At 38.8% G+C, this 25,927-nt stretch overlaps 1 protein-coding gene across 1 annotated transcript in view; it reads right to left on the bottom strand.

Moving 5' to 3' along the window:
* Positions 1–839: 839 nt before the first annotated feature.
* Positions 840–25,927, bottom strand: part of mcl1b (MCL1 apoptosis regulator, BCL2 family member b) — a 31,290-nt gene continuing 6,202 nt past the window's right edge. The window contains exon 4 of the mRNA XM_005739213.1: positions 840–926. Coding sequence (XP_005739270.1) covers positions 905–926 — 22 coding nt within the window. The 3' untranslated portion in view covers positions 840–904. The remainder of the gene's footprint in view (positions 927–25,927) is intronic.

Below are 25,927 nucleotides of genomic sequence, written 5' to 3'. Positions count from 1 at the left end.
GAGGCATAACAACAATAACAAATTGCACACATAATACATAAAGTATAACCCCCCCCCCCAAAAAAAAAACCAAACTGCATTTCCATTTCAGTTTATAAATTCTAAAAGCTTATTTTATTCTCTTTCCTAAGAACACAAAGAAGTTCAGTCAAAAACAAATCATGATTGTCACAATAAATTTTTGACAAAGTAGATCCTCCCGTTAGAAAACATTCTTAATGGATTCTTAATGTTAAGAGCTTCATGTACTGCTTTCAGTATTTTCAGGGCCACAAGACTGACATTTGTTCAGTTTTATTAAATGGACAGACAGAACTAAGAAACATGTAACTCACAACTGAAGCAATTAAAATAAAGGTTCTTCATTCAGTTTAGTTTTATCTATTTATAGTGCGCTAAATCACAACAACAGTTGCCTCAAGACACTTTATACTATAAGGTAAAGACCCTAGAATAATACAAAGAAAAGAGAAAACCAAGTGCTTTGGCAACAGGGGGAAGGAAAAACTCCCTTTTAACAGGAAGAAACCTCCATCAGAACCAGGCTCAAGGAGGTCATGGTTATAAAATAATAAAATAAAAATAATTAAACCAAACAGATCAGTTAAGTGCCTTCATTTAAATTAATAAATAAATAATAAAAAATAAAGTGCATGTTTGCTGCAAAAACCATGAGTTTTTTAGCTAATAGTTTAACAGCTGGGATAGAGAAGCTAGGCTTTGAGTTTTAAATGTGCAGGATTCCATTATGTTAAGTCGATCTACAATCACAATGTGTAATGTGATAGTGATGAATGGAAGATGCAGAGGATGAGGATGCGACAGAGCTGGATAGAAACGTTGGTGTAGAGTTTATTAAGCTGATGAACTTTCATCTTGGCAACACTGTCGTTCCAGTAGAAGGTCACAATAATGCATCCCAGCAACTGCAAAAGACAGAAAACAGCGGTTATTATACCATTCCTCTTCTGATACATCCATCCATCCTCATCTGCTTTATCCGAGGCTGGGTCGCGGGGGCAGCAGCCTAAGCAAAGAGGCCCAGACCTCCCTCTCCCCAGCCACCTCCTCCAGCTTATCCGGGGGAATACCAAGACGTTCCCAGGCCAGCCGAGAGATAATCTCTCCAGCGTGTCCTGGGTCTGCCCCGGGGCCTCCTCCCGGTGGGACATGCCTGGAACACCTCATCCAGGAGGCGCCCAGGGGGCATCCTTGTCAGATGCCCGAACCACCTCAGCTGGCTCCTTTCGATGTGGAGCAGCAGCAGCTCTACTCTGAGCCCCTCCCGGATGGCCGAACTTCTCACCCTATCTCTAAGGGAGAGGCCAGCCACCCTTCGGAGGAAGCTCATTTCTGCCGCTTGTATCCGCGATCTCGTTCTTTCGGTCACTACCCACAGCTCGTGGCCATAGGTGAGGGTAGGGACGTAGATCGTAGACCGTTTTGCTAGCTTTCAAATCTAAAATCTAACTTTGATATATTTCCATATTTTTAAAGCTGTTTTGGTAAGAAGCGAGTTGTGTAACTCCATGTCTTTATAGTTTACTTTTGAAAAACTAAAAAAAGAAAATGAGTCATCAACTTTGAGACCAGACTGATAAGATGGGTTTCCTTTTAAAATACTGGAATTTATTTGATATAGCCATGCCAATCAGTTATCAAGCTGCTCAGGCTGTAAACATCCGGGTATGAAGTGTTTACTGTGACAACATTTCACATGGGACTGCACTTCTGTTTTATCAGCTTCTCTGTATGGCATGGGTGTGCTGCAAATGCATGACTGTGAATCAACATACTGTTGAGTACTTCACTGTTTAATCACTTCTTGTCTGCACAGCCAAGTCGATTGTATGGCAGCCAAATTATACACAGCGTGATCATGTTTTAAATCATCTTCCCGTAATGGGACTATGGTACAAGTGCAGCATTATGGTAAGTATTGATCCAAACAACATGCCTAATAAAACTGATGTACAAAGAATTAAGTCATGGATAAACAGCTGGATTGGACATTTCTAAGCACAAATGCAAACAGATGATTCGACAGTAAATTAAAAACAGCACACATAAAACTACATGAAGGACAGTAGGTAGTTGCCTGTCTTTAATTTTTAAAAAAAAAAGTGTACAGTGGCTGTATGATGTATGTACAGTGCATCACGTTTTGCATTCCCTGATCTTTGTCATTAAAAACAAACTCATCCCACAAAGTGTCCAAGTGACACTGTGTTTTGGCAAGAAACAGATTGAGTGACTGGGTGATGGCTGACGTAAGTCAACCTGTTAATCACCAATACGGGCTTCGTATGTTACGAGCGCTAGTAGGCTGTATGGGTCACCGCTGCTCTGTAAACATGCATGAGGTAAGGTTGGCTGTCAAAGTACAAGAGGTCACACTGATTTCAGAAATACGAAAATATAATATCTACAGATGATTTCATAGTTTTAAAATGCTGTAACTACATCATGCAAGTTTCACTCAAAACAGCGACATGATACAAGAAACCTGACAGCTTAATAAGAGAAACATGACAGATTTTGAGCAACCATAAACCAACATAACCATTGATTATGGCGTTCTAGTGGTCTACAATGGACCTAGTATCTAACACACTTCAAGACATCTCTCATTCTTGGGGAACCAGTGATTTATTTCACTGATGATACCATAAAGTTCACATTTACGGTTTTGTATGTGCACTGGGCAACATTTTTGTTTCTTTCAGACAAACGAAACAGGCAATTGCGGAGTGGCTTACAGCAGACAAACTATGCAACATAAGCACTAATGACATGGTAGAAGGGTGTTTTTTCCATTTGTGTTACTTTTCAATTTTTATACTTTGGCCATTATAAATGATGATGCAGACTGGCTAATACCTATTATCTGCTGATAAAAATATTCAATGGGACTCTAAATGTTACTGTAATTGTGAGCACACTGATGTGGACGTGATACTTAAAATAATCCCCAAGTACAGTTAAACCGAGACGCTAGGGTAGCCTGTGCTACATAAATGCACTTCAGATATGACGAACGTGATTTATATTAAGCTATTACCCTAATTTAGTTCGTCTGACATTCCCCGTTTCTAATGTGCGCCAGCTTCTACTCAAGTTCCCCAGAGCAACATACACGTGACGTGGCTCTAAAACCAGACTGTATTTGGTGTGTGCACAAAGTGTAAGCCAAAAAAAGATATACTCAGCAAACCCCTTAAATATAGTTTAAAGGGCTATGAGGCCACAGGCAATAATTCACTAAAGTGGTCTTTAACTTGTTGTGCAATCCTAATTACAAATGATGTGAGCCTTTTATTTAAAGTGCATGATGTCATCCAGCTTTTTGGAGCCTTGATCCTCTCTCAGCTGTTGGGCTCTTCTGTGGAAACAGCTGCACTGACACACAGTTTAAAGAGAGCCTGCAACAAAGCTAAATATTAATCATGAGTTAGGACTGGAGGACTCATGATTATTCATGTTGACAAGGCTTATGTGTACGTGTCCTTAAAAGAAGATGTAATCGTTTTACGTGAAAATACAAGTTACCAAAAAAAGAAACTCAGATTACATTTCATTTACAGATGTCGTAATGTTTTGTGATGATGTGCCACGTTAAATTACAGTATTAAGACAAAATGCTAAAAACTAAAACAGGACATCCTCACCATTTGATTGACTGAATATTAGTAATATTTGTTTGAAGTTCAAAGCTTCCTTTATTAAAATTTTACATCCTTTTACTTTATTCAAGTAAATTTTGTTAATAAACTAGTTCTAAATTTACATTTTCATAGATTAAGAAAGTGTAGGAAAACGTAAGCGGGTTTGGGACTCTAGTGAATAAGTATGATTGGGGGGCTTGTTAATAAAGGGGGTAAATTTAGTGATACACAGGAAGAAATCAGTTGTGTGAGACAAATTTTTTTCCAGACTTCACTGCCAGTAAGTAAGTTCGAGGAAGTATTGCATGACTTGTTCTAAGATCTTTTGAGAAGTCTGCTTTGGCGTCTCCACAGCAATGAGTACAGGGCAGTAGTGATGGAGACAAAACACATGAAAACAATGATGCTTTTTAAAGCCTTTCATAACTATAATCTGAACTTTTCTAAGCACCCTTTTCCTCTCTTTCAATTTATATTGAGTTACAGGAAGAGACACACCTCTTATAATAACAAGCCCTGACACAGCTAAGGCTTTGAGGCCACAGCTGCAGCATTCTCAGTTGCATTCAGTCAAATTTAACAGTGAAACAAGAGCAGAATATGTCAACCATTTTGCACTAGTTGCAGTTTTCTCTTCACAGGTTTCTCTAACTGACGCAAGCATTTAGGTACTTTCCTCTTCACCAAAAAAAAAAAAAAAACCAAAACAAAAAAAACCAAAAACAAACAGCTGATCCGGGCCGCTAACCAGCGATGTGCTCCACCCAAGCGTTTTGTGCAGAAACATCTTTAATAGTTCACTAGCCTCAAATAAAGAGAATCGTTTCATACTGTAACCATTAGCTTGTCAAGAGTGAGCATGAAGATTTGTTTGTTTTCTTCAAAAGTGCACCATTTTTTGTAATTTGCCAATTTTTCTTTTAAAGGTTGTAATGCTGAACAACCTTCTTGTGACAAGTTGTCTGCTCATGTTCACTGCAACACAAAATTAGCGGTAATGGAAGGTTTAGAACAGGGGTAGCCAACTCCAGGCCTCGAGTGCTGGTGTCCTGCAGATTTTAGATGTATCCTTGATCCAACACAGCTGATTTAAATAGCTAAATTACTTCCTCAACATGTCTTGAAGTTCTCCAGAGGGCTGGTAATGAACTAATCATTTGATTCAGGTGTGTTGACCCAGGGTGACATCTAAAACCTGCAGGATACCGGCCCTTGAGGCTTGGAGTTCCCCACCCCTGGTTTAGAAAGATATTAACTGGGTCCTGTTGGGTCTTTTTTGTATGAGTTAATGATGGATGAAGGTGTCATGCATGAGTGTTCACATGAGCTCCCTCCATAACCCCATGCGTCCACATTCAAATCAGGCAGTTACACAAATTCTCAGTTGGTGTGGGCCTCAGGCAGGGTTACCCTTGTCACCGGGTTTGATTTTACTTTTTTTATTTGACAAGAATCTCTGCTCAGCTGGAGCCATTATCGTGAACTAAGAGTTGCATCGGTTCTTTTTGCTGATGTTACTCTGTTAACTTCAGTGAACTGTGGCCTTCAGCAAAACTGCAACTGAGCACTTAAAGCACTTTTTACTACAAGCCACATACACTCACAATCTGATTGATACACTGGGGGAAATTTGGGGTTCAGTATCTTGCTCAACCTCCAAGCACACTTTGAGTCAGGGATTAACAAACTGATTAACCTTCAGATTTATAGACAGCTTTTAACATTTTTCAAGAGTCTAATCACTTTATCTACCCTAGAAAAGTAAAAGTACTTAATAGTGTAACAAACTACTTTCTTCGTGGATAAAATAAGTAATTGATGCCTTACATCTTTTCACCCATTTTGCTGTATGACCAAACCTGCCTTAAATGTTGATCAACAGGGAACATTATGAAATGAAAGGTTTCTCTCCTGGGCACAGTTAGACAACAAATAGCAAATAAGTAATTATGTGGCATGTCAGAGTGTTAAGTTACACCCACTGGTATAGGCTGAAGTCAAGACTGAAGATGCAGTTTCCCAAAAGCAGTTATTAAGAGTAGCACACAGCCACGTTAGCAGTGATGTAAATGTTGTCCCCAGCTAAGTTAGAGTGTAGGCGAACAACCCTCCTAGTCTGACACCTTTCATGTCAGTGTTCAGCTGTCAAATTAGGTTGAGATTGGTACACATCACCGACAGTTAGATTTTAATCTCAACAGGGTGGAGGCTGCCATTTAACGCAAAAGCTCGAAATTTCATCTTTCATCTAAAAAAAAGCAGATCACTACAGAGGAACATGTATAGAGAATAAACATATTTCTTTTGAGGTTGCTAAAAAGCAAAATACACCTAAATACAGTAAATACTGGCCAGCTAACGAGAAATGACAAATCTCCCACACTAACTACGGCCTGTATATTCAATACATGATAGACATGTCCTCTGAAACTGAAAAGTGTAACAAATGTGTAAGGTAAGAGCTTTAAACCTGAACCAACAGGGGGGTGACTCCTCACAAAAATCATTTCTATACAAGATTAAAATTCTCATAATCTTTTTTTCAACTGCCATATGACCTCTGTGTGTCTTTTTCTAATAATGTTACGATTTCAGTTACTCGTTTAAAGTCTTGCTGAATACAGCATGCTGTTCATTTTGTAAATTATGATCACATTAAAGGTCTTTACACAACAAGTGCATTGCTAAAAAAAAGAAAAGTGCTTCATATGCACTTCAGGATGTTAGAGGGACAGTTTGAACTCTTTTTGGCAGAGTTGGGACCACATCTGAGATCCGACTGACCTGGAGCAACATCTACCTGTGTGTCTGAGGTAAATTAGTATTATTTTATCTATGTTATGGTTTATAATTAGAGTTGCACGATTTGAGCTACAAGCGTGCTTGTTGTGAAATGTGCAGGTCTGATTGGTCAGAATTGTTATTCACATACAAAAAAAATCTGAACAGTGGTTAGCACTGTTGCCTCACACCAAGAAGGTCCTGGCCAGGATCTTTCTGTGTAGGTTCTCTTCAGGTACTCTGGCTTCCTTCCACAGTTAGTGGGGTTAGGTTATTTGGTAATTCTAAATTGCTCATAGGTGTGAATGTGAGTGCGAATAGTTGACTATGTGTTAGCCCTGTAACAGCCTGGTGACCTGTCCGGGATGTACCCTGCCTCTCGCTCTATGGTAGCCTAGATAGGCTCCAGCTCCCTCGTGACCCTGACAAGGATAAGTGGAAGAGAATGGATGGATGGTGTGTAAAGGCCTTAGTAAAACTGATAAGATTGTAGCAACCAGCTAACTAATGAGAATGCAGTGCCTAGGGTTGCTAAATCCACTCATCCTTTGTGATGTTTGCATAGAAATTACCAGCTTAACAGCTGTACTCAAGGCATAGTCTACAAAGTAATGGATGACATAACACTGATCAAGTCTGTTGTTTTATGCCTAACTTTTTTTATATTAACACAAAAGAAATGTGTCATGGGTCACAATATGAGTCGGTTGCACCCAGATTGCCCCAAAATAGAGTGAAATAGATCAAAGCTCATTTCAACATGGCACTATCCCCGTCCCTGTTTCTATAATAAATCATTTTATTATAGAAGCCCACTGCATTTTTCCTCATAAACAAGGAACAGCCCTTCTTAACTGTCAAAATAGAAGCTAGACATAGACATACTGCCTGAAACACTGTGGTGTTTTATTTGCACTGGGTGTTTGCCATCTCCAAGCTGCTGTTTGCCTTCAGTCAGCTGAGATTGTTTATACCAAAAGTGATGACTTGCTTCTTGCCTATAAGTTTCCTGAACCAGGGAACTGCGTGGGAATACTATTAACTATAGCCCTGAAGTAAACCATCTGTTACCGACACACACACCCACACTGTCCTGTGTACCCAAAACAAAAGGAAAACTGGAAAAACTGAATCAGGACAGCAGGTTGGTTCTTGACTTGAGAGACAGCAACTGCAATTGGACTAGCAGCTGTGTTATGAGCCGCTTTCATTTTTCTTTTTTCAGGGCAGTGCTTTAAAGTCTACCTTGCTATTCAAAGCAGAGACAAAGGCCAGCCCTCAAAAGCTTTAGTGAGTCGTGGCAAAAATAAAAGCTCTTGATATTCCTGTTTAACCATCCACAGTTCAAATAACCTTCAAACTAGCACCTGGAAATTCAGTCATCACTAGTTCCATGTTACACACCCTCATGCACACAGGTTGTATTAGTACACCATGTTCCCAGAAATTTGTATCCCTCTTACTCTGGAGTAACGCCACGATATGGGCTGATCGTCATTCCTTTCATTCCTCACACTTATCCCACAAACAGCAACAAACTTCGCAGCAGATTTAGTGTTCAGGAAATGTTAAAATACAACAACGAAGGGACACGGAGCAATAAAACTGTACAGTAAAAAGATGAAAGAGAAAGAATGAAAGGGTGACTTGAAAGGCATTTACAGATATAGGTCTTTGCCAAAGACAAGCCTGTTCTTGTGAGTTGGCTTTCCAGTGAGTAAATTTGCTTTAGGAGGAAGCAAACAAAAGAAAAAAACCCTCAGAGCTAGACTAAATAGCCACTTTGGAAGACAGCCTCGTTAAAGACTTGCATACTGTACATGACATGCTGGTTTTAACCGTTTATAGATGACATAAAAGAGAACGTGGAATAATGATGTCAGCACTTAAACTGGGTTCAAAGTTTACAGTACCAAGCACTTAGAAAGTCAGCTGATCAGTCAGCTGAACAGGAAGCAAGTAATTCCACAGTAATATTAACAATTAACAATAACAGGAAGTTCCATTCATTTGTTTCAGAGTCCAATGAGGACAAAGTGAAGTGGAACAAGGAAGACCATCTGTGAGATAAGTTAAATTCCAGTTTGTGTAGTCCGTGGTTAGGAAAACAGAAACTAAAGACGCAAAGCCTCAGAAAAAGCAGAAATGTGGCGTTTGCGACCATTATAACTGAGAAATGAGCTCATCTGTTTCCTGTGTAGACTGGATCTGAATGGCTGATGTGGATGAGTTCACATTGCACAGAAAGGAAAGAAATTCTGGGCAAAGTGAACGGACACTGGCATTAAACTAACCCAGGTAAATTAACCAGAAGAAGGTTGGGCGCAGTTCAAATGAACCACCTGACTCATTCAAAATCAGTTAAGACAAAGACAAAACATACTATTCATAATCCTCTTAAAGATGGCTGTGGTTTCAGTTAGAACCGGGACTATGCTCAGATCCAAATTCAGTTAAAATGATTTTCAATTCATTTTCATGTTCTTACAGTTTAAAACTCAAAAGAAGGGCAAGTTCTAACTCTTCATTATTCAGCTAAGAAAACTGGCAAGACAAATGATGTCAAGTTCACATAATCAACTGTGAACCGTTTTGTAATTCTTATAGAAATCACTTCTTGCTCTTCAGCCCTTCAGTTCAATTACATTTTATAGCGCCAAATCACAACAGCAGACGCTTCAAGGTAGAGACCGTACGATAATACAGAGAAAACACAGCAAACAAGCAACCAACTTTGAGCAAGTATTTGGCAACAGTAGGAATAAAACTCCAGCAAAACCAGTTTGAGGCAGCTTACTCACTGGCTGCCTTCTGACTGACTTTTGTGAGGAATTAGTTTCTACGAGTGACCCGTTTCACATATCTGACATATTCTAATTGCCAAAAATATCTTAACTGCTATAAGGTGGTTTGGTGTAGAGGTTTGTAGGACACGTGCCAGCCACCATCCACCAGTATACTGAATGTTAACGTTACTTTCACGTGGCCTCGATTGTGCATTACACATATCACACAAGGTCACTACTAGTTTTTTTTTTACTGCTGTACAGAGAATCTATGCTATTTTTATATGTAATATGCATAATGTTTGCACAAACTTTCTTGGATCTACTGACATGTGACTAGAATTCCTAAACCAAGTTTCACAAATCTTGTGACTGCTGCGGGAAGCTATGATCACACAAACTTCTGTGACGAAACTAAAACTAAAGTTTCCTTATTTTCCACCGTCTCCAGTATTAAAAGCAATTGATTTGTTGTGGATTTGTGTAGAATCTCTTGTTAACAGCTGCCCTTATCACCAAAGGCAAAAGACTGAAACTTGTGTAGGAGACTCACTTTATACAGCTGCACTGTGAAACTGAATCAGTCTTTGAGCGTGGGCGTGCAGCTCAAGAATGTGGAGAGTGTGCCAAAGCTACCTCACATTTGGTAAACAGACATGTACTTCCCCAGTCCACAGACTCCTGTGTCAGGACCTTTAATTATGTCAGATATGTGAGTGGGATGTAAAAGTCTGCCAGTATTTCACTCAAAACACCGAAGGTGTCAGATAATTTTTTATTTTTTAGGTGGCAGAAGAATTTTTCTGCGTGGGCTGATAAAGCACAGAAAAACATGTCTTTTGGGATATGACATGAAACCATAACCAAGTCTTATGAAAACATAGCACATGGAGACCAAATCTGTTTAGGCAGGCAAGTATAGAAAGGTCTTAAATTGGGTGCATTGCACACCATCAGCCTGAGGTGCATGCCATATGCTTGAGGCTAAGGATGGATTTTTGAAGTGTGCTTCCCATAAAGCCACAAAAAATAAAAATAAAAAGAACAGCCAAGGCTGGAGGAAAGAAATGTTCCTCCAGACAACAAAGATGAGATTTCTGCACCTATGTTGGTTAACGGTGAAAAAACAAATGCTTTCTATAATTTTAGTAACAGATTTCCTGGTGTTTTAGCAGATTAAAGCCATTTAGTCTACATTTAGGTATGTTCTGTGATTTTATTAAGAGACTAGCTGTGTTTCTGTTCCTTTTACTGCACAACAGACTATCAAATAGCTGTGAACCAGATTCTTCCAGACAAGGCGGGGTGCAAACCTTACACAGGAAAACATAACTGTTCCTCTCTTTCTGTAAACTGAGGAGCCTGTTCGAGGTTCACTGAAGGGCTCTTTGAATTCCTTTGGACTAAGCTCTTGTTTTTCTGGACTAAAAAGGGAATGTCTGGGTGCTCATACTGAAACTGGAAAATGCCTTGGATCACTAAACTAAAGCAACGCAACTCATGTGCACTTCATGCAGTCTGCATATGACTACATTAGCTTCTCGGGGTCTAATTCCAGGGCACACAGACCTGTGATTATTCATCATAGTATGCCAAATAAACTTAATGCAGAGACTTACAAGCTACATCACAATCAAAGGTGAAAAAAGTAGATGGAACAAACTAGCATGGTGCTACAGCATTATGTCAGGATAGCAAACTCCTTTTGACATAACTACCGTACTAATGGTTGATACTCTTTGATAATCTTCATTTAACCATTTAGCACTAACACTGATACTAGCAAAAAAAGAAGAAGCAAAAAACAAAGCTATTAGTTGTATAGGTAATCGATTATAGTCAAAAGTACTGGAGGAAAAATGAAATTTTGGCCTGGCCCAAATCTGCATTTGAGGTTAACATGCGTCTGGAGACATGTTAACTAGACCACAAACAAAATGCACATGTAGGCACTACAAGATGAAGGATCACAAAGTTGATAAGAGACATAATCTGTTCACGTTAGCATATCAAATATTACGTGTATGCATGATGTATGTTTAATAAAGTTTGTGTATTTTTCTCATGTAACTGGACGTGAGGACAAACATCAAGCGTGTTTCTCCTTGACCTTGCGTACATGTCCTCTCCACGTGCCGTCATTGAGCTTGGGAACACCATTTGTGTTAATCATTGCTCGTTGCACCATGTCTTCCCATGAGACTGTGCACTTCTTCCTTGTCTCACGCCTATCAGGTTTCATTGCCAGAATCTGATGCAGTGTCAGCTAACACCTATTTTCCCCAAGTCCTACAGTAAGCCTAACCTGAATGTTTTTCTTGGATGCTCTGGGACTTTCTCACCTGTTTAATCCCATGAAAGAGAAAAAGAAAATATTCTCCTTTTCCTTCCAGTCAATAATCAACAACAAAAAGCTTACTGAAAACACATTCAGTTGTCCTGGTGTAAACAGTTCCCACACTCAGCTGGTGTTGCTACTACTACTACAGAAAGAGCTAACGTCACTAAAGGGAACGGCCCTTTTCAACGATAATAGTTGTAGGATTGTTTGGGAAATGTTACGAAATGAAAACACATTACATCACGTTGAGATTTTATCGTTATGTTGATACTATGTGGGTACAGTGTTCTCACGAGAATTCTTTTATCTAAAAAAAAAAAAAAAAAAAGGCATTTTCTCACACGATCCATGTCAGCTATAATGGTCACAAATCCTGACAGAGCAAGTGTGGAATACATTCATAGAAACACAAAAGTCTGCACACAGCACATTTGAGATCAAATGCACTCAGAAGCATACTGTTCTTACAGAAGTCACGCAGCAGAGGTCACACACACAGAGGTTATACAGTTTACCCCAGATTTATCAGAGCGATCTGCTTCCAGTCAGCAGGTATGGGATAACTGCACAGTTTTGTGACATGTCTAATGAAAATGTTTGTTCAGGTTGTAACCTGTCCATTTCTGATTAAGAAACAAATTAGGTAAAAAAGGTGAATGAAGGAGGTTCATCACTGTATATTGAAGGTGGTGACGGAGGAGTGATGAATAGGGTCTGTCATCTCTGCTCACATACAGAGATGAGTAGGAGGATGTTGTTTACAACCTATTTCCGACAAGTGCTTTCAAGTAAATCTATTTGGTTTCCTCTGTCACTGTTGTGAACAAGTTTATATTCTGCATAAGACGCTCCAGGCTTTTGAACTCCCTTTTATTAATCAATTTAAATTTTATTTATATAGCACCACATCACAACAACAGTTACCTCAAGGCACTTTATATTGTAAGGTAAATAACCTTCAACAAAATAGAGAAAACTGCAACTATCAGACGACACCCCCCCTATGAGCAAGCACTTGGTGATTTGAGTGGAAAGGAAAAACTCCCTTTTAACAGGAAGAAACTTCAGGCAGCACCAAGTTCAGAGAGTGGCAACCATCTGCCGGATAACTGGAGGGAAACAGAACAAAAGATAACTATGTAAAAGAGGCAGAGATTATAATAACCAATTAAATGCAGAGTGGGATATAAACACACACGGGAGAGAGAAAATAAGTAGGACGTGAAGAAGGAACGCTTGGTGCATCATGGGAAGCACGCAAAACCCTAGGCCTAATGCAGTATAACAAATGATCAGATGATTCAGGATCGCCTGATCCAGCCCCGACTATGTGTTTCATCAAAAAGGAAAGTTTTAAGCTTCAGCTTAAAAGTGCAGAGAGAGTGCATGTCCAGCCAGCTTCCAGTTTGTCCAAATTCAAACTGGAAGCTGAAAGCTGAAGCATTTGCCTTCCATTCTACTTTTAAATATCTTAGGAACCACAAGTAAGCCCACAGTCTGAGAGCATCGTGCTCTATTGGGGAACAATGCGGTCTTTAAGATAAGATGGGGCCTGATCATTTTTAAAAACATGTGCTTGTACAATGAATACTGAACTTGAGCTGACTGTTACTGTGATTTGGTGCTATATGAATGAAACTGAATTGCATTGAGCTGGCATTAGAACCTGGTTAGCTTTGTCTTCTTTAGCTGATGTGAGAGGAGAATAGCAAGAATTTCCACAGTTCACCAAAATTAGACCACAGAAGATATTTTCTTGGCACAAAACTACATCATTTACACACCATCGGCTACCTCTGACCATATCTATGACTTTATGACCACAGTCAAAGCAGCCATCTTCTGATGGCTAATTTCAGCATTGTCATGTACCAGGTCACAAAGCTCAAATTATACAAGACTTGCTCCTTAAATGAGGTTATTGTACTCAAATGGCCTCCACACTGATCAGATTTCAGACAGAGTATCTGTGGAATGTGGTGGAATGGAAGATTTGTAACACAGATGTGCAGCCGACAGATCTGCAGCAATGACGTGAAGTTATCGTGTAAATATGGGAAAAGATCTGAGGAATGTTTCAAGCACTTTGTTAAATCTATGCCACGAAGAACGCAGTACTAAAGACAACAAGAACTCCAACCTGGATAAACAAACATGGTGTAACCAAGTGAAGTGTCTCTTACATTTTATTGTGGCAGCAGCCTCTCTTGGACAAGGTGAATGTTGTGTATGTCAACCATCTACCAAACATGGATTATAACTTTCCTTTCAAACCTATAGTTAATATTATTTTTGCTATGAACATTCTGCCTTATTAGTCTAACCAAAGTTCTTCTGTATATTCCAGGGTGCCGTTTTCAAGATTGTAGATTGTGTTGGGTTAAATATCACACGTGAAAATGTTGCCCTTCTCATTAAAGAGGCACATTTCCTAAATGTGAACCTTTTCATTCAAGGCTGAGCTCATTGTTGAAGCAAACAAATATAGAACTGCAAACAGCGTCTGCACAAAGACCACGATCAGATGACATATAATATAGCCCATGGCAAACAAGTGGCATGTGTATATGCACATTTCGCGCTGGTGTATACCTGATATCGCCTGAGTTTTCAATGCTTTTCTTTCTCCATTACTGTTCATTAGATACGCAATGAAATCAATCATGGTCAGGCCAGGTCCTGTGTCCTTGGTTTTATGAAGTGCTTTTTAAAGACAGAAAAGCTTAAATGTTAACCTGGTAAACATAATCAACTTGCTTTATATTCAGACTTTAGACCTTCATTGCAATCTTAAGGTTTGCTTGTGGTAAGACATGAATTACCACAACTTCCCGATAAAGAAATTATTCACAGTACTTTTTGAAAAATGTGTTTTTCTAAAAAAAAAAATCTCTCCTCTTTTTTGGTGAAAGTGTATAATAAAGTAAAGACCAATCTTTAGCAGCAAGTCAGTGGTGGTATTGACATATTGTTCCACTGTTATTGGCTTACATTTGCTTAGTATTATAATCACACCGCCCACGCAGTAATTTCCGTTTGATGCCACGCTTACCCAATCTATCAGATTTCTATCTTGATAAGTTTCTACCTTATTTAGCAAAACATTTTTAAGAAAGATTTAAGCAAACACCTTCCCAGCTACATTTGGCCATTCAAATGAAGTGTAGCAAATATAACACTGTATTCTCGTTGCTTGGACAGAGGCGAGTGATAAAGTAATTTTGAACTGCAAAACCAGTACAAGCAACCTGATGCCTGGCACTGGCCACTGTATTGCAAGCGTGACATGCAGCAAATTAAAGTTGAGCTGGCCTTAACATTTTCAGCTCTGCAATGATGCAGTAAAGCATCAACCATATGTTCATATGTTTGTGCACACAATGTAGCTGGCCACACTCTGCTGTTGTGTGCAGTACAGGAGCTTAGCCTAAACCAGTCTTGTACAGTCTAGCTAAAGTTGACATTCATGACCAACGGTGGTAAGGAGCTGGATGGACACAGATCAAGTGTCCTCAAGTCTGCTACCAAGGTACGTAAGCAATGCCTCCATGAGTGGTCTCAACTGACCGCCAATGTTCACAGACAAACAAGACCACGGGTGATGTCAAAAAAGACTTAGCAACAGTGTAGCCACACTTGGCTTAATAAGCTTTCAGACTGCAGTAAACAATAGATTTGCTGGGGACTATCTTCAGCTGTGGATTATTACATGTTTCATGAGTCAAAGTAAACTACACTAAGTGTTTGTGCGTCACCTATTATAACATTGTGGACGTCTGATGAATTAAAAGTTTGGAACATTGATGAGAATCTGTTGCAAAGAATGAGATGATATGCATCAGTTTGGTCAGGTTACTGCTGGTTGTACTCTTCTTATGGAATTTTGTAATAATTGGGAAAATATCCCCAACTCAGTTCTGATTAGAAGAAACTTCATACAGTTCACGTTGTTGTTTATGAACACATTTGATCTTCAGCTAAACCGCTTTTCTGGGTTTGGACTTTGATTGAATTCGTAGGATTTGTATAGTAAAACTGGATTAAGGCATTGGAGGAATGCGCATGTATATATAAAAATTCTTAAATCAATTTGATAAGCATTCATGGCAGAATTAAGTGGATTATGTTTTTAAATTGTGTTTTCCACAACACAATGACCAATCTTTTCTTTGTCTTTATGAAATGACAGCCTACCAACACAGGGATCAACACTTTACCAAGCAGCTTTTTTCTGGTAATGTGAAGGCGACAGGCTCGAGCTAGCAGACCTCTCTTTTTGTCTTTGGTTATCAGCTGAGCTTGTATTTTGTCTGTGAAGTAATCCCTCGTATCGTCATGTATGGGGGAGGATGAAAGACTTTAGACCTGACCCAAATTCACAGAAAGTCCTTGAGACATAACAATGGCAAAGCCTACAGCAAAAGCCCCTAATTATCGTTTTTGTAAGTGCGTAGGTATTCTCTGAGGTATGTAACTGGGGAACTATGCACTGAAAACAGTAATTTAATTCTCTTAGTAAAACATTTAACAGAACTTGGACTCTAACTATTTTATATGCTACAACTACTAAGTTATTTAAACCCCATGTTGTTCTGTATACTATAAACTTTATTAAAAAAAACCAAAAACAAATAAAACCTCCACAACTTTAAGGTTAAAAGTAGAGAGGGTGTCCAACTCCTGAATACAAATTGGGGGTTGGTTCAAGAGCAGAAGCACCTGATAGCTGAAGGCTCTGCCTCCGATTCTACTTTTGTAAACTCCAGAAACCGCAAGTAAGCCTGCAATCTGGGAGCAAAGTGTTCTGATGGGATAATATGATACTATGTGTTGGGGTTGGGGGTTTTGGGTTTTTTTCTTTTCCGGTTTTTTTTTTTTCTTTTCGGGGATAACGATATCTTTAACGATATAAGCCAAATAACTATATTTGTAAGATTTAAATGTGCCGTTGCTCACAAGTAAAATGTGAAATAATCAGCAGCTTGTTTTTATTTAAATATTTATTTCCCATAATAAGTTCAACAGGGTAGATGTACTTAAGGAACGTGAGACTTTTTCAGATAAATAAAGGCAAATATTGCAAACTACACAAAAGGCAGCCGCTAAAGCGTTTAAGTTTCAAAATAGAACAAATGAAACAGACTAAATTGTCAATTCCACTTAGAAACAAAATATTAATTCTAAAAATAAATCTTAGTTTGTTTTAAAGAAGAACAGACAAAACTGACTAACTTTTGTCAATATCAAATAAACTGAGAACTAAAAGGAAATTCTCAATCTCTCCTTGTTGTATAGCTTAGCTTTTCAAACAGTTTTAACAGTTACTTTAGTCTGACAAAAGCCGAATGACGAATTAGCGCTTCCAGTCAGAGACTGAGGCTACGTCCACACGTACACGGGTATTTTTGAAAACGGAGATTTTCCGTTTTCGTTTTAAAAAATAATCCCGTCCACACATAAAGGCAGAAATGAAGGAAAACGCTGCTATGAACATGCCAAAGCAGCAGGTGGCGCTAGATTCCTAACCGTGCAGAAATGTTGGCCAATCAGAAGTCTAGAAGCCTCGGTGGGAAAAAGTAAACAAAGCTGGGGCATAGAAGCAGAACCGAGTCGTATGTGTGGACGGACAGTAACTGTGTGTATATGTAAGCATTTAAACACTGCAGAGAGTAGAATTAACAGTATTGTAGAAATTCATTTCACCGAAACAATAACGTGGCGCACAGTGTGACGCATGCACCAGTTTATTGTATTTCCAGACTTGCTTTCGGCACAATTTACAGTGCACGCTACTCTGTTTTTTGTCAGACTTGAAATAGCCGAAATACCTTCACACTACGGAACTTCTATGGCTCTTCCGTTCGACAATCTCTCCGGCATTGGAACCATCATCTGTTTTTTCTTCGGTCACGTTCGGTTGATTTTTCTAGTCGGCACACTCATTTCCTCCATTACGCGCTGGCTCCATTACCTGCTGGCTGCTTCCCAAACAAACACACGTGCGGCTTGGCACTTGTGCTGTACGTAACAAGTCACGCGACGTGACGCTGCGGCTGCGATTGGTTCGGCTCTGCGCTACTTAATTTGGATTGGCTGACCTTTTTTTTTTTTTTTTTTTAAGAGGACAAGAGCGGCGAGGTCTATCGCGATAGCTTAATTTCTCTATCGAGTAAAAGTTATATCGCGATACATATCGTTATCGTTCTATCGCCCAGCTCTACTATGCGTGATCATTCAAAAAGTGGATTTAACAGGGAGCTAATGAAGTGAAACTAATAGTACCAACACAAAGTCATTTTAATGATTTCTGCTTATCTTGACTTTGATTGCCCCATATTTTAGCTGCAAAGTTCAGCTTATTCCAGTACACAAGTTGCATGCATCTTTTCACTGAAACTTCAAACATACCCTCTTGTCTTTAAGTTAAATTACAGGTGAACTGAGAAAATGAAAGACTCTTTGGTAAAGAAACTTCTATTACTTACACTTTATCTTTGCTTAAAAACAGTCACTCTAAGCAATCTAACACACCCTAACCTCAGAATTACCTTAGTTGTTAGTCTTCAAGGATAAGTTATATAGTGGGTAATATAAGTGGACAATATAAGGTTTCAGAAAAATGTGTGGAATCATATTACAGTACTCTTACTAGTAAACATATCTAATGTTGCAAAGGAATGAAGGCATAACACTTCTGTTTTTAAAGCTGTCCTGTTGCAATAGGGCTAGTTTAAGATGCTGTGGTGTTAAGAGAGGCATTGGGCTACCAACATATAGTGACTTAGCTAGAACTGTAGTCACAACCAGTGGTAATTTAGCACATACAATAGACTACTTGATACTCTAGCATCATATATTTCAACCTTTCCCCATGGGTGCGTCCAAATAAAAAAACGTTACTGTTAGGTAATGCACAACTCAGATCTCTGGAGGACATTGCAGTGAATTAATTCCTGCTACAGATATGCAAAAGAAACCGCGTAATGAGAAAATTTACTGTCTCTAGTACAGAATATTGGACAACATCTACAATTTCTTTTTGTTTCTATGAGAAGTTACACAGCAGATTAAAAATAAAAAAATAGGCAACACTGAATTTGGGAGTCTCCAAATCTTCTAGGAAAAGGTTAAGAAAATATATAAAAGTAATGTTATTCGTTATAGCCTAGCTAAATACACTTCACTTTGAACACCATGATTTCATTATCAGTTAGAACCCATTAACCAACTTCCACATATCAAAGTCAAATTAGTGGTTGGGCTGGAGCCTATCACAGTTACCATTGGGCAAAAGGCAGATCACAGTCCTGACAGGCCGACAGTCTTCAGCAGGGTTAACACAGAGAGGCAGAAAACTCTTCACATTCTAGAATTATCGACTGAAAAGGCTAGCTCCCACACCACCACACCAAAAACAAATAGATGACAAAGAATCTATGGATTTCCTTCTTAACAATTGGCCAAAAAAAAAAAAAAAAAAAAAAAATATCTATGAGTATGCCTACTAGTGAAAAACGGAACAATCCAGACTGCCACAGTCATAGGCCAGCTGATACTATTGAGACAAGGGACTTTATAAAACATTATAGAAGTGAGAAATACCTTCCATACTTAAAATTCTAAGTACACTACACAAATATGGTACTAGAAATCTACCAGGAAGCTTACATGTAGCTCTTGTGCTAAGCCTTCTGCCCAGACTGCCCTATTGTGCCATATGACTGGGACCACTAATGAATGAATGATGCGTCAGTCAAGCTTAGCTCATGACATTAAAGTATGACTCATTTTTGTCTCCTATGCAGCAGTAATGTTTGCTAGTCCAACTGAAAATCTGTGGGTTTGCTTGAGAAGTAAATTTAAATCTCAGACACCGGAGATTCATTTGCAAAGGGTCTGTGTTGAATCTTTTTGCTGACCAAGTGCCGAAACAAGAAAAGTGGATGTATAAATCCTGCTGACAAAAGAGACACGTGTTTCAAAGCACTCATCCTTTCAGCAAGAAGAATCATGGAAAAAAAATTCATGTGATACAAAGACGCATGATCCCATATTTTCAGTGGTGAAATGGTAGTAAGTCATATGAATTATGTTCAGCACCGAGGTTCTCGAAAATGACCAAATAAATGGATGACTATCAGGAGCATACTGTGTTTTTTTTTTTAATAAACACAATAACCTCCATTCATCTGGGATCAGTGGCTTTTAAACATTGAGCTCCAGAGATTGTTGTGAGGAATGTTAAAAGCTGCAGATCTCAATAAACAACCAGCGGCAAACATGCAGTTTCCCAAAAAAAGGTGAAGGCAGGGTGGGGGCGCCAACAACCTGTAACCAACACTGACCACCTGACCTCCACCCACCAGTGATATCATCATCACACCTTGGAACATTCAGGTTAAACAAGTTCAGACATGTCACAGTTTGACCCCAAAATACCAGAAGTCAATGGAAAGAGACGCCTTGCAGCCAAGTCACGATGCTTCTGAAAACAGAATGCAGGGCAAAATCTACTTCTGCCACAGGTCATAAGAGTTCAGTGACTAAGAAGGAAACATGATGCAATTCTCAGGTGGCTGTCACCCCCTGTTATTTTTCCCTTACAACTGTATCATCAACACAAACACAGAAAACATCATGAAAGTAACCGATAACATAAAAACTGCATGTTTGAAGGTTCTCAGTCATCCAGGTCATCGTAATTTAAGGAGCTTGGAAAGAAAAGCGCTGGTCTGCTTTAAGTTTCCTTGAAGACGTTTCACCTCTCATCCGAGAAGTTTATTCAGTTCTAACAGCAATTGGTGGAGAATCCCAGATTTTAAGCCCTATGGGAGTGTCCCCAAGAGGGTCATAGACCCCTTATTGATATTGATCCTCTAATTTACTGAGTAAATCACATGATAGGGTGAGACTAGGCTTCACAATGGGTTCAAGTGAAACCTTGTCTGATTGTGACCCAAACCCGTTTTCACACCTTGGCTCGTGTGATTAGGTAGAGGCTCAACAGGGGATCCATGACCCTCTTGGGGACACTTCCATAGGGCTTAAAATCTGGGACAATCCACCAATTGCTCTTAGAACTGAAGAAGCTTCTTGGATGAGAGGAGAAACATCTTTAAGTCCACACACTTTTCTTTCCAGGCTCCTTATAAAAACTAAATCCAAAACCAGATTTTATCAGGTGACACCAATCTGCACTTAAGAGTCTTTAGATTTATTATATCCCCTCACTGTCCAAACTCTTATGATAAATCTTCTGTTTATTATGATTATAACGTAATTTAGTTTTGCTTTCATTTTCATTCTGACTTTGAACTTGAATATTTTGCATGAATGCAGAGCTGGACGGGATTGCATTTTCTCGTTCTCTTTGCAAAATGTCATTGTAAGAATATAGATCATTGCACATTCTTCCTAGACCAGGTTCCCAACCAGACAATATCACCAACTTACATGGAGCCCCCAAAAGCTTCCACGAATTACTTTTTTTCTAGACTAACTGCATGTTTTTTCTGTCAATTTACAACTTTAAATATTCTTTATTGACTAAGATAGTTCCTGCATCATGTGTTAGGTTTGTGTGTGTATCTTATAGGCAGGCTGGCTCTGTGTCAATATCCAGCTGAATAGCTATGCTCAAATGGTACATGTTAAAAAATAAAGTTGTTTTTTGTGAAATTACCATATATGGAGATAAATGTTGACATAATTCTAGTATTGTACTTACAGTTCTAAACTCAGATGACTGCACAGAGTTGGGAGTCAGTAAGGACATAGTTGGAAATTTTGACCTTGGGCCACACTGATGTGTGGCCCAATTGTGTCAAACTTACAAAATCATGTTACTATAGAACTCCAACGGTAACCCATGTCTCAACAGCATATTTGTACATTGGGCTACCAGACTATATCACAGCAGAAGACAAACTGTAACTTCAAAAAAGCCGTCAGAAAGTTATTTTTCTGCCTTTGTGCTCCTTTAAGCCCATGCAAAGTAAATTCAGAGTAAAGTTTTTGTTGTTAAAAAATATAAGAAGTATAAGAAAAGACACTGCCATCTCAAGGCTTAATAAATAGTTACTGATTGACAAGCACAGGCTTCTGTGGCTTGCTATTTATTCCTCAATGCGCTGCAATTTCCTTCCTGTTGGTAACATGCTGGGAACATTGCTGGGAACATCCCACCCTTCCAGACAGAATGTGACTCTTGTTACCAAACTGTTCTATCCTTGGAATAGAACAAAACACAACAAGCTTCCAATGACTTCACTCAGGGTCAAAGACTGGCTGTAAAGTACAAAATGTGCTGAGAAAAAGCCTAGAGTTAAGCTTCAGCTTGAGGAAATAAATGAAAATGTGCCACAACCAGCCAATAGCACGTTGTTGTTGGTTTTTTCTTTTTCTTAAAGGACTATTTGTCTTTAAAGACGCATTATCTGTGCTCACAGGATTTCCTTCAGGCAGAATAAATAATAAAGTCTTAAGAGGTTATTCCATTGACAGTTATCACACGTGTGTTTGCATCAAGGTCCCTGATGAAGGCCAATAGCTGGTGATTTGAACTAATTCAGACACCTTGGAAGTAGTTGAAGTTAAGCTACAAACTTCTACACTGTTCCAAAAACAAAGAACAGGGTTCATACACCTTTTTCAGGGTCAAATTCAAGCACTTAAGCACTTTCAAGGTCCCTTTGCAAGCTTTTCCAGCACATTGATGCTTCTTTCCTGTGTGACAAGAAATAGGAGATGTTTGTTTGTTAAGTTAATTCCCAATTAAACCGTTTTATTGCTAACTACATTGCTGTCTGTATTATTGCTGAAGTCCTAAATGATCACCTTTAAAGTGTTTGTGCTAATAACATCATGTACAGTCAGACAGGCATGGAGAACAGCACTGACTGGGAGAGGCTTTGAATAGATCACATCGTTCAATTCAACATAAGACTTTAAGAAAATTTACAAGTATCTACTTAAAATCTATTGAATTTATCATCCGTCATATTATCATGTACAATTCCAATGTATTTTGTTCATCTCCCTTAAATAAACATGCAGCTTTAAAGTATGAAATATTCATATACAAATACACATAAATGTGTGTACCGTCTCAGTGGCTGATTGTGTCCCACAGGCTTCAGTGTGAGCTTGAAGACATTCATAATGTTTAAGTAGTTTAATGTGTAGGTGCTGACCAGAAACACATTTTGAATGAAAGCCGGGGAACTTTGGTAGCACAGAAACAAGTGGCTATTCTTTGTGACCATATGGATCGGTCCCTCATATTACCATTATTTCACCCAAAGGCACCAAGTTAATACTCAAAAAAGCTGCAGGAATACACACAAATATAAACAGTACTTGGTGACAACTTTGCTTTTAGCCTTTAACCCTCTGGGGTCCAGGGTATAATTGGCCGTTTTTGACTCTTTCATCTTTGGCAAGATAGAGTTTTTAATCTGTTATTTTTTCATTTCGACATACTGTATCAGCACAATTTATCTAAATTCAGACAATTTAAAATACGAGTAGAAAATGATATTTTTGACTGTAAAAACCATAAGCATGTTTAACAAATCATTTTCATAAATTCAAATGCAAATAGAAATTGTACATTTTTAAATAAATTGTCAGTTTTGCAAACAACAAAGTTATATGGTACTATTTACCTAAAAATGCAGCCAAGACTCAGTTTTTTACAACTACTTAAAACTACTTTACAAAAGAATCAGCTGTTCTGCATCAGATAAGAAGGCACAAAAATTATTTATGCAACTCCAAAAAAATAGTTTGTGTTCACTATAATACAGATGAGAACAGCACAGGGATAAACCTGCAGGTCTGACAGCAGGTGTGTCACTCAGCCTTTACACTGCAATCTGTTTTTGGTGGCTTTTTTGCAGCAACTGTGACGTTCACTAGTAGAACTGACACAAAAAACAAAACACGACTACACTACACACTAACTACACAAGACAACACACTAACTTGAGACTCCAAACACGGCAAACCTCACAAAATCACGTATCAAAACTCTCTCTCTCTCTCATTCGCTCACTCCCCCTCTCTTGCTGGTCACTCCTAAAACTTCCCCCTCTTCCCAAACAACCAGATGCCACATGTTGCCATATCATTTTTTGATTGGTCGACATCAATCAGGATGGAGTGTTTTTTCTTTTTTCACTCACAGGCAAAGCGTGTTTGCTAGCGCTCTCCTTAGAAAATATGTTTTTACCGTTTCTTCCCGGAGTAAACGCCACTGTTTTATTCAGAAAAAAACAAACACCGGTTTTACGTGGCCTATCAACACAATTTAACAACTGGTATACAGTTTGAAGTTCGCACTTTCAACCCAAGTTGAAATGGAGACTCTGGGTCCGTCGACCCCAGAGGGTTAATTAGAAAGCCTAAGTTGGCCAGTTATGTATCGGGCTAATGTTTAAAGCTTTCACTTGAATAAATTAACTCATATCACTGCTAAGTAATGTTAGCTAAGTTCACAGCGTATTCCATAACAGCGCTGCCATACTGCATCACACTCAGTGTATTTCAATCATTTCTCCAGCGAGTTTGATAGCAAAATAATAATCATAATTTAAAAAATATATATAGCGTGTGTAACGTACGCGTACTGGAAAATTATTTACTAGCACTCACCTATCATGCGACTGGAGAGCGCAAACTCTGCCATTATCGTTTTCTGACATCACAACAGCAACCTACAGGTATGTTAGCGCACTCATCCCCGACTGGCCGAGGGAGGGGCGGGGTCACACGTTGAAACGGACACAAGGCAGCCAGGCGGGGGAAATTTCCTTTTACATTTTGCGACTCATTTTATATCTATCTGATAGGAAAACTATTAAATCAGATAGTTGTTTGTGGTGAATGAAATACAGCTACACTTTCAAGCACTTTTAAGCACCACATCTGAAATTCAAGCACTTTTCATACCTTGAAAAGACAACATTAACAACAACATTTTCAAGGATTTCAAGCATCCGTACGAACCCTGAAAGAAACCTGTATGAGCCGATAAAGTTAGATGTTTTGTGCTGTTCCCAAAGCAAGTTGTAAGATGTTTCATTTAAATGCTACTTAATATTACTAACAAAGAAAACTGACACTAAGAGCTGTTACAATTTGAAAAGTCGATGCATATCTTATTGCTAGCAAATAGTGAAGTTGGGTAATACCAAATGCTTTTGTTACATTCTGGAAAATCAGACAACTAATCAGGTTAAATGACAATAGGTTAGCAATGTGATTGGGTATTGGATAGTCAATCGTCAGAAGCACTTCACCAGTGTAAAATTACACAGAAATGGCAGCCAAACTATTGCTGAAGAAATTATAAGAAAGCTTGATTACAGTATTAGAGTTGAGGCTGTGCTGAAGAATGAAGATGGTCAGATGTTGACTTTCAAGTTTGCTAAAGTTGTATAAATTCTGTTTTAGGCTTATGTACTGCATTTCCATGTAAATTTCAGTCAATCACACCCCATTTCCCTAGCAAAATATAAAGAGGGCTGGCACAAAACATGTGCACAGTATTGTGTATAAACAAGATCTAGGATCACTGGTGCCTTCTCTGGGCCTGAACTCATTTAAGATGGCGTTAATGAAGTGGAAAACTATCTCAGTTTAGTTAACAGCATCTTAACGAGCAGAGAGACAAGGGACAATGTGTTCTGTTTAGAAGCTAGCATCAAATAATAGCATCCATAATGATGGGGCACTAGTACACATTGCACAAGCAACTTAAACATCTTAATGCTGAGTAGCACATACAGGATTTAAGAGGAATGCATACTGCCATCTTCCTTACATCTTGTTCAAGGAAGGCCTTACTTATTTCAGCAAGATGTTCTACATCTACATGTTACAACAGCTTTGCTCCATAAGGTAATACCGTGTGGTTGCTAAACCGGCCTGCCTGTAGTCCAAACTTCTCACGCACTGGAAACATATGACCACAGTAGGTGACACAAAATATTACTGTTGTGCAAGTGACATCCAATATAAAGCAAGAATGGGAAAAGACATACAAGAAATGGTCAGTTCACACATGACTTTTGTCAAAAGAAGAAGTGATGCAACACGATGGGAAATGCTCATCTCCATGATTGGACTTTTGTTTTTAAAATGTGCATATATTAAACAAACCACAGTAATTCAGATTAAAAAATTTATATGATTACCGACCCTTTCTCCGACTTTTGCTACACTACATGTCACATGTCTAATTTTTCTTAGTAGTGTATGAAGAAATGAAGGATGGATAAGACTTTTGCACATTACTGTAGAAGTGACTCCAAATGTTAAGCAGTCTTCCAGCTTCTCCACAGCAGCCATCG

This window comes from Pundamilia nyererei, unplaced genomic scaffold (genome assembly GCF_000239375.1).
Source record: "Pundamilia nyererei isolate P.nyererei 1_Seehausen unplaced genomic scaffold, PunNye1.0 scaffold00090, whole genome shotgun sequence".
NCBI lineage: Eukaryota > Metazoa > Chordata > Actinopteri > Cichliformes > Cichlidae > Pundamilia > Pundamilia nyererei.
The sequence above is the reverse complement of the archived record's forward strand: the minus strand, read 5'-3'. Positions and strand labels throughout refer to the sequence as shown.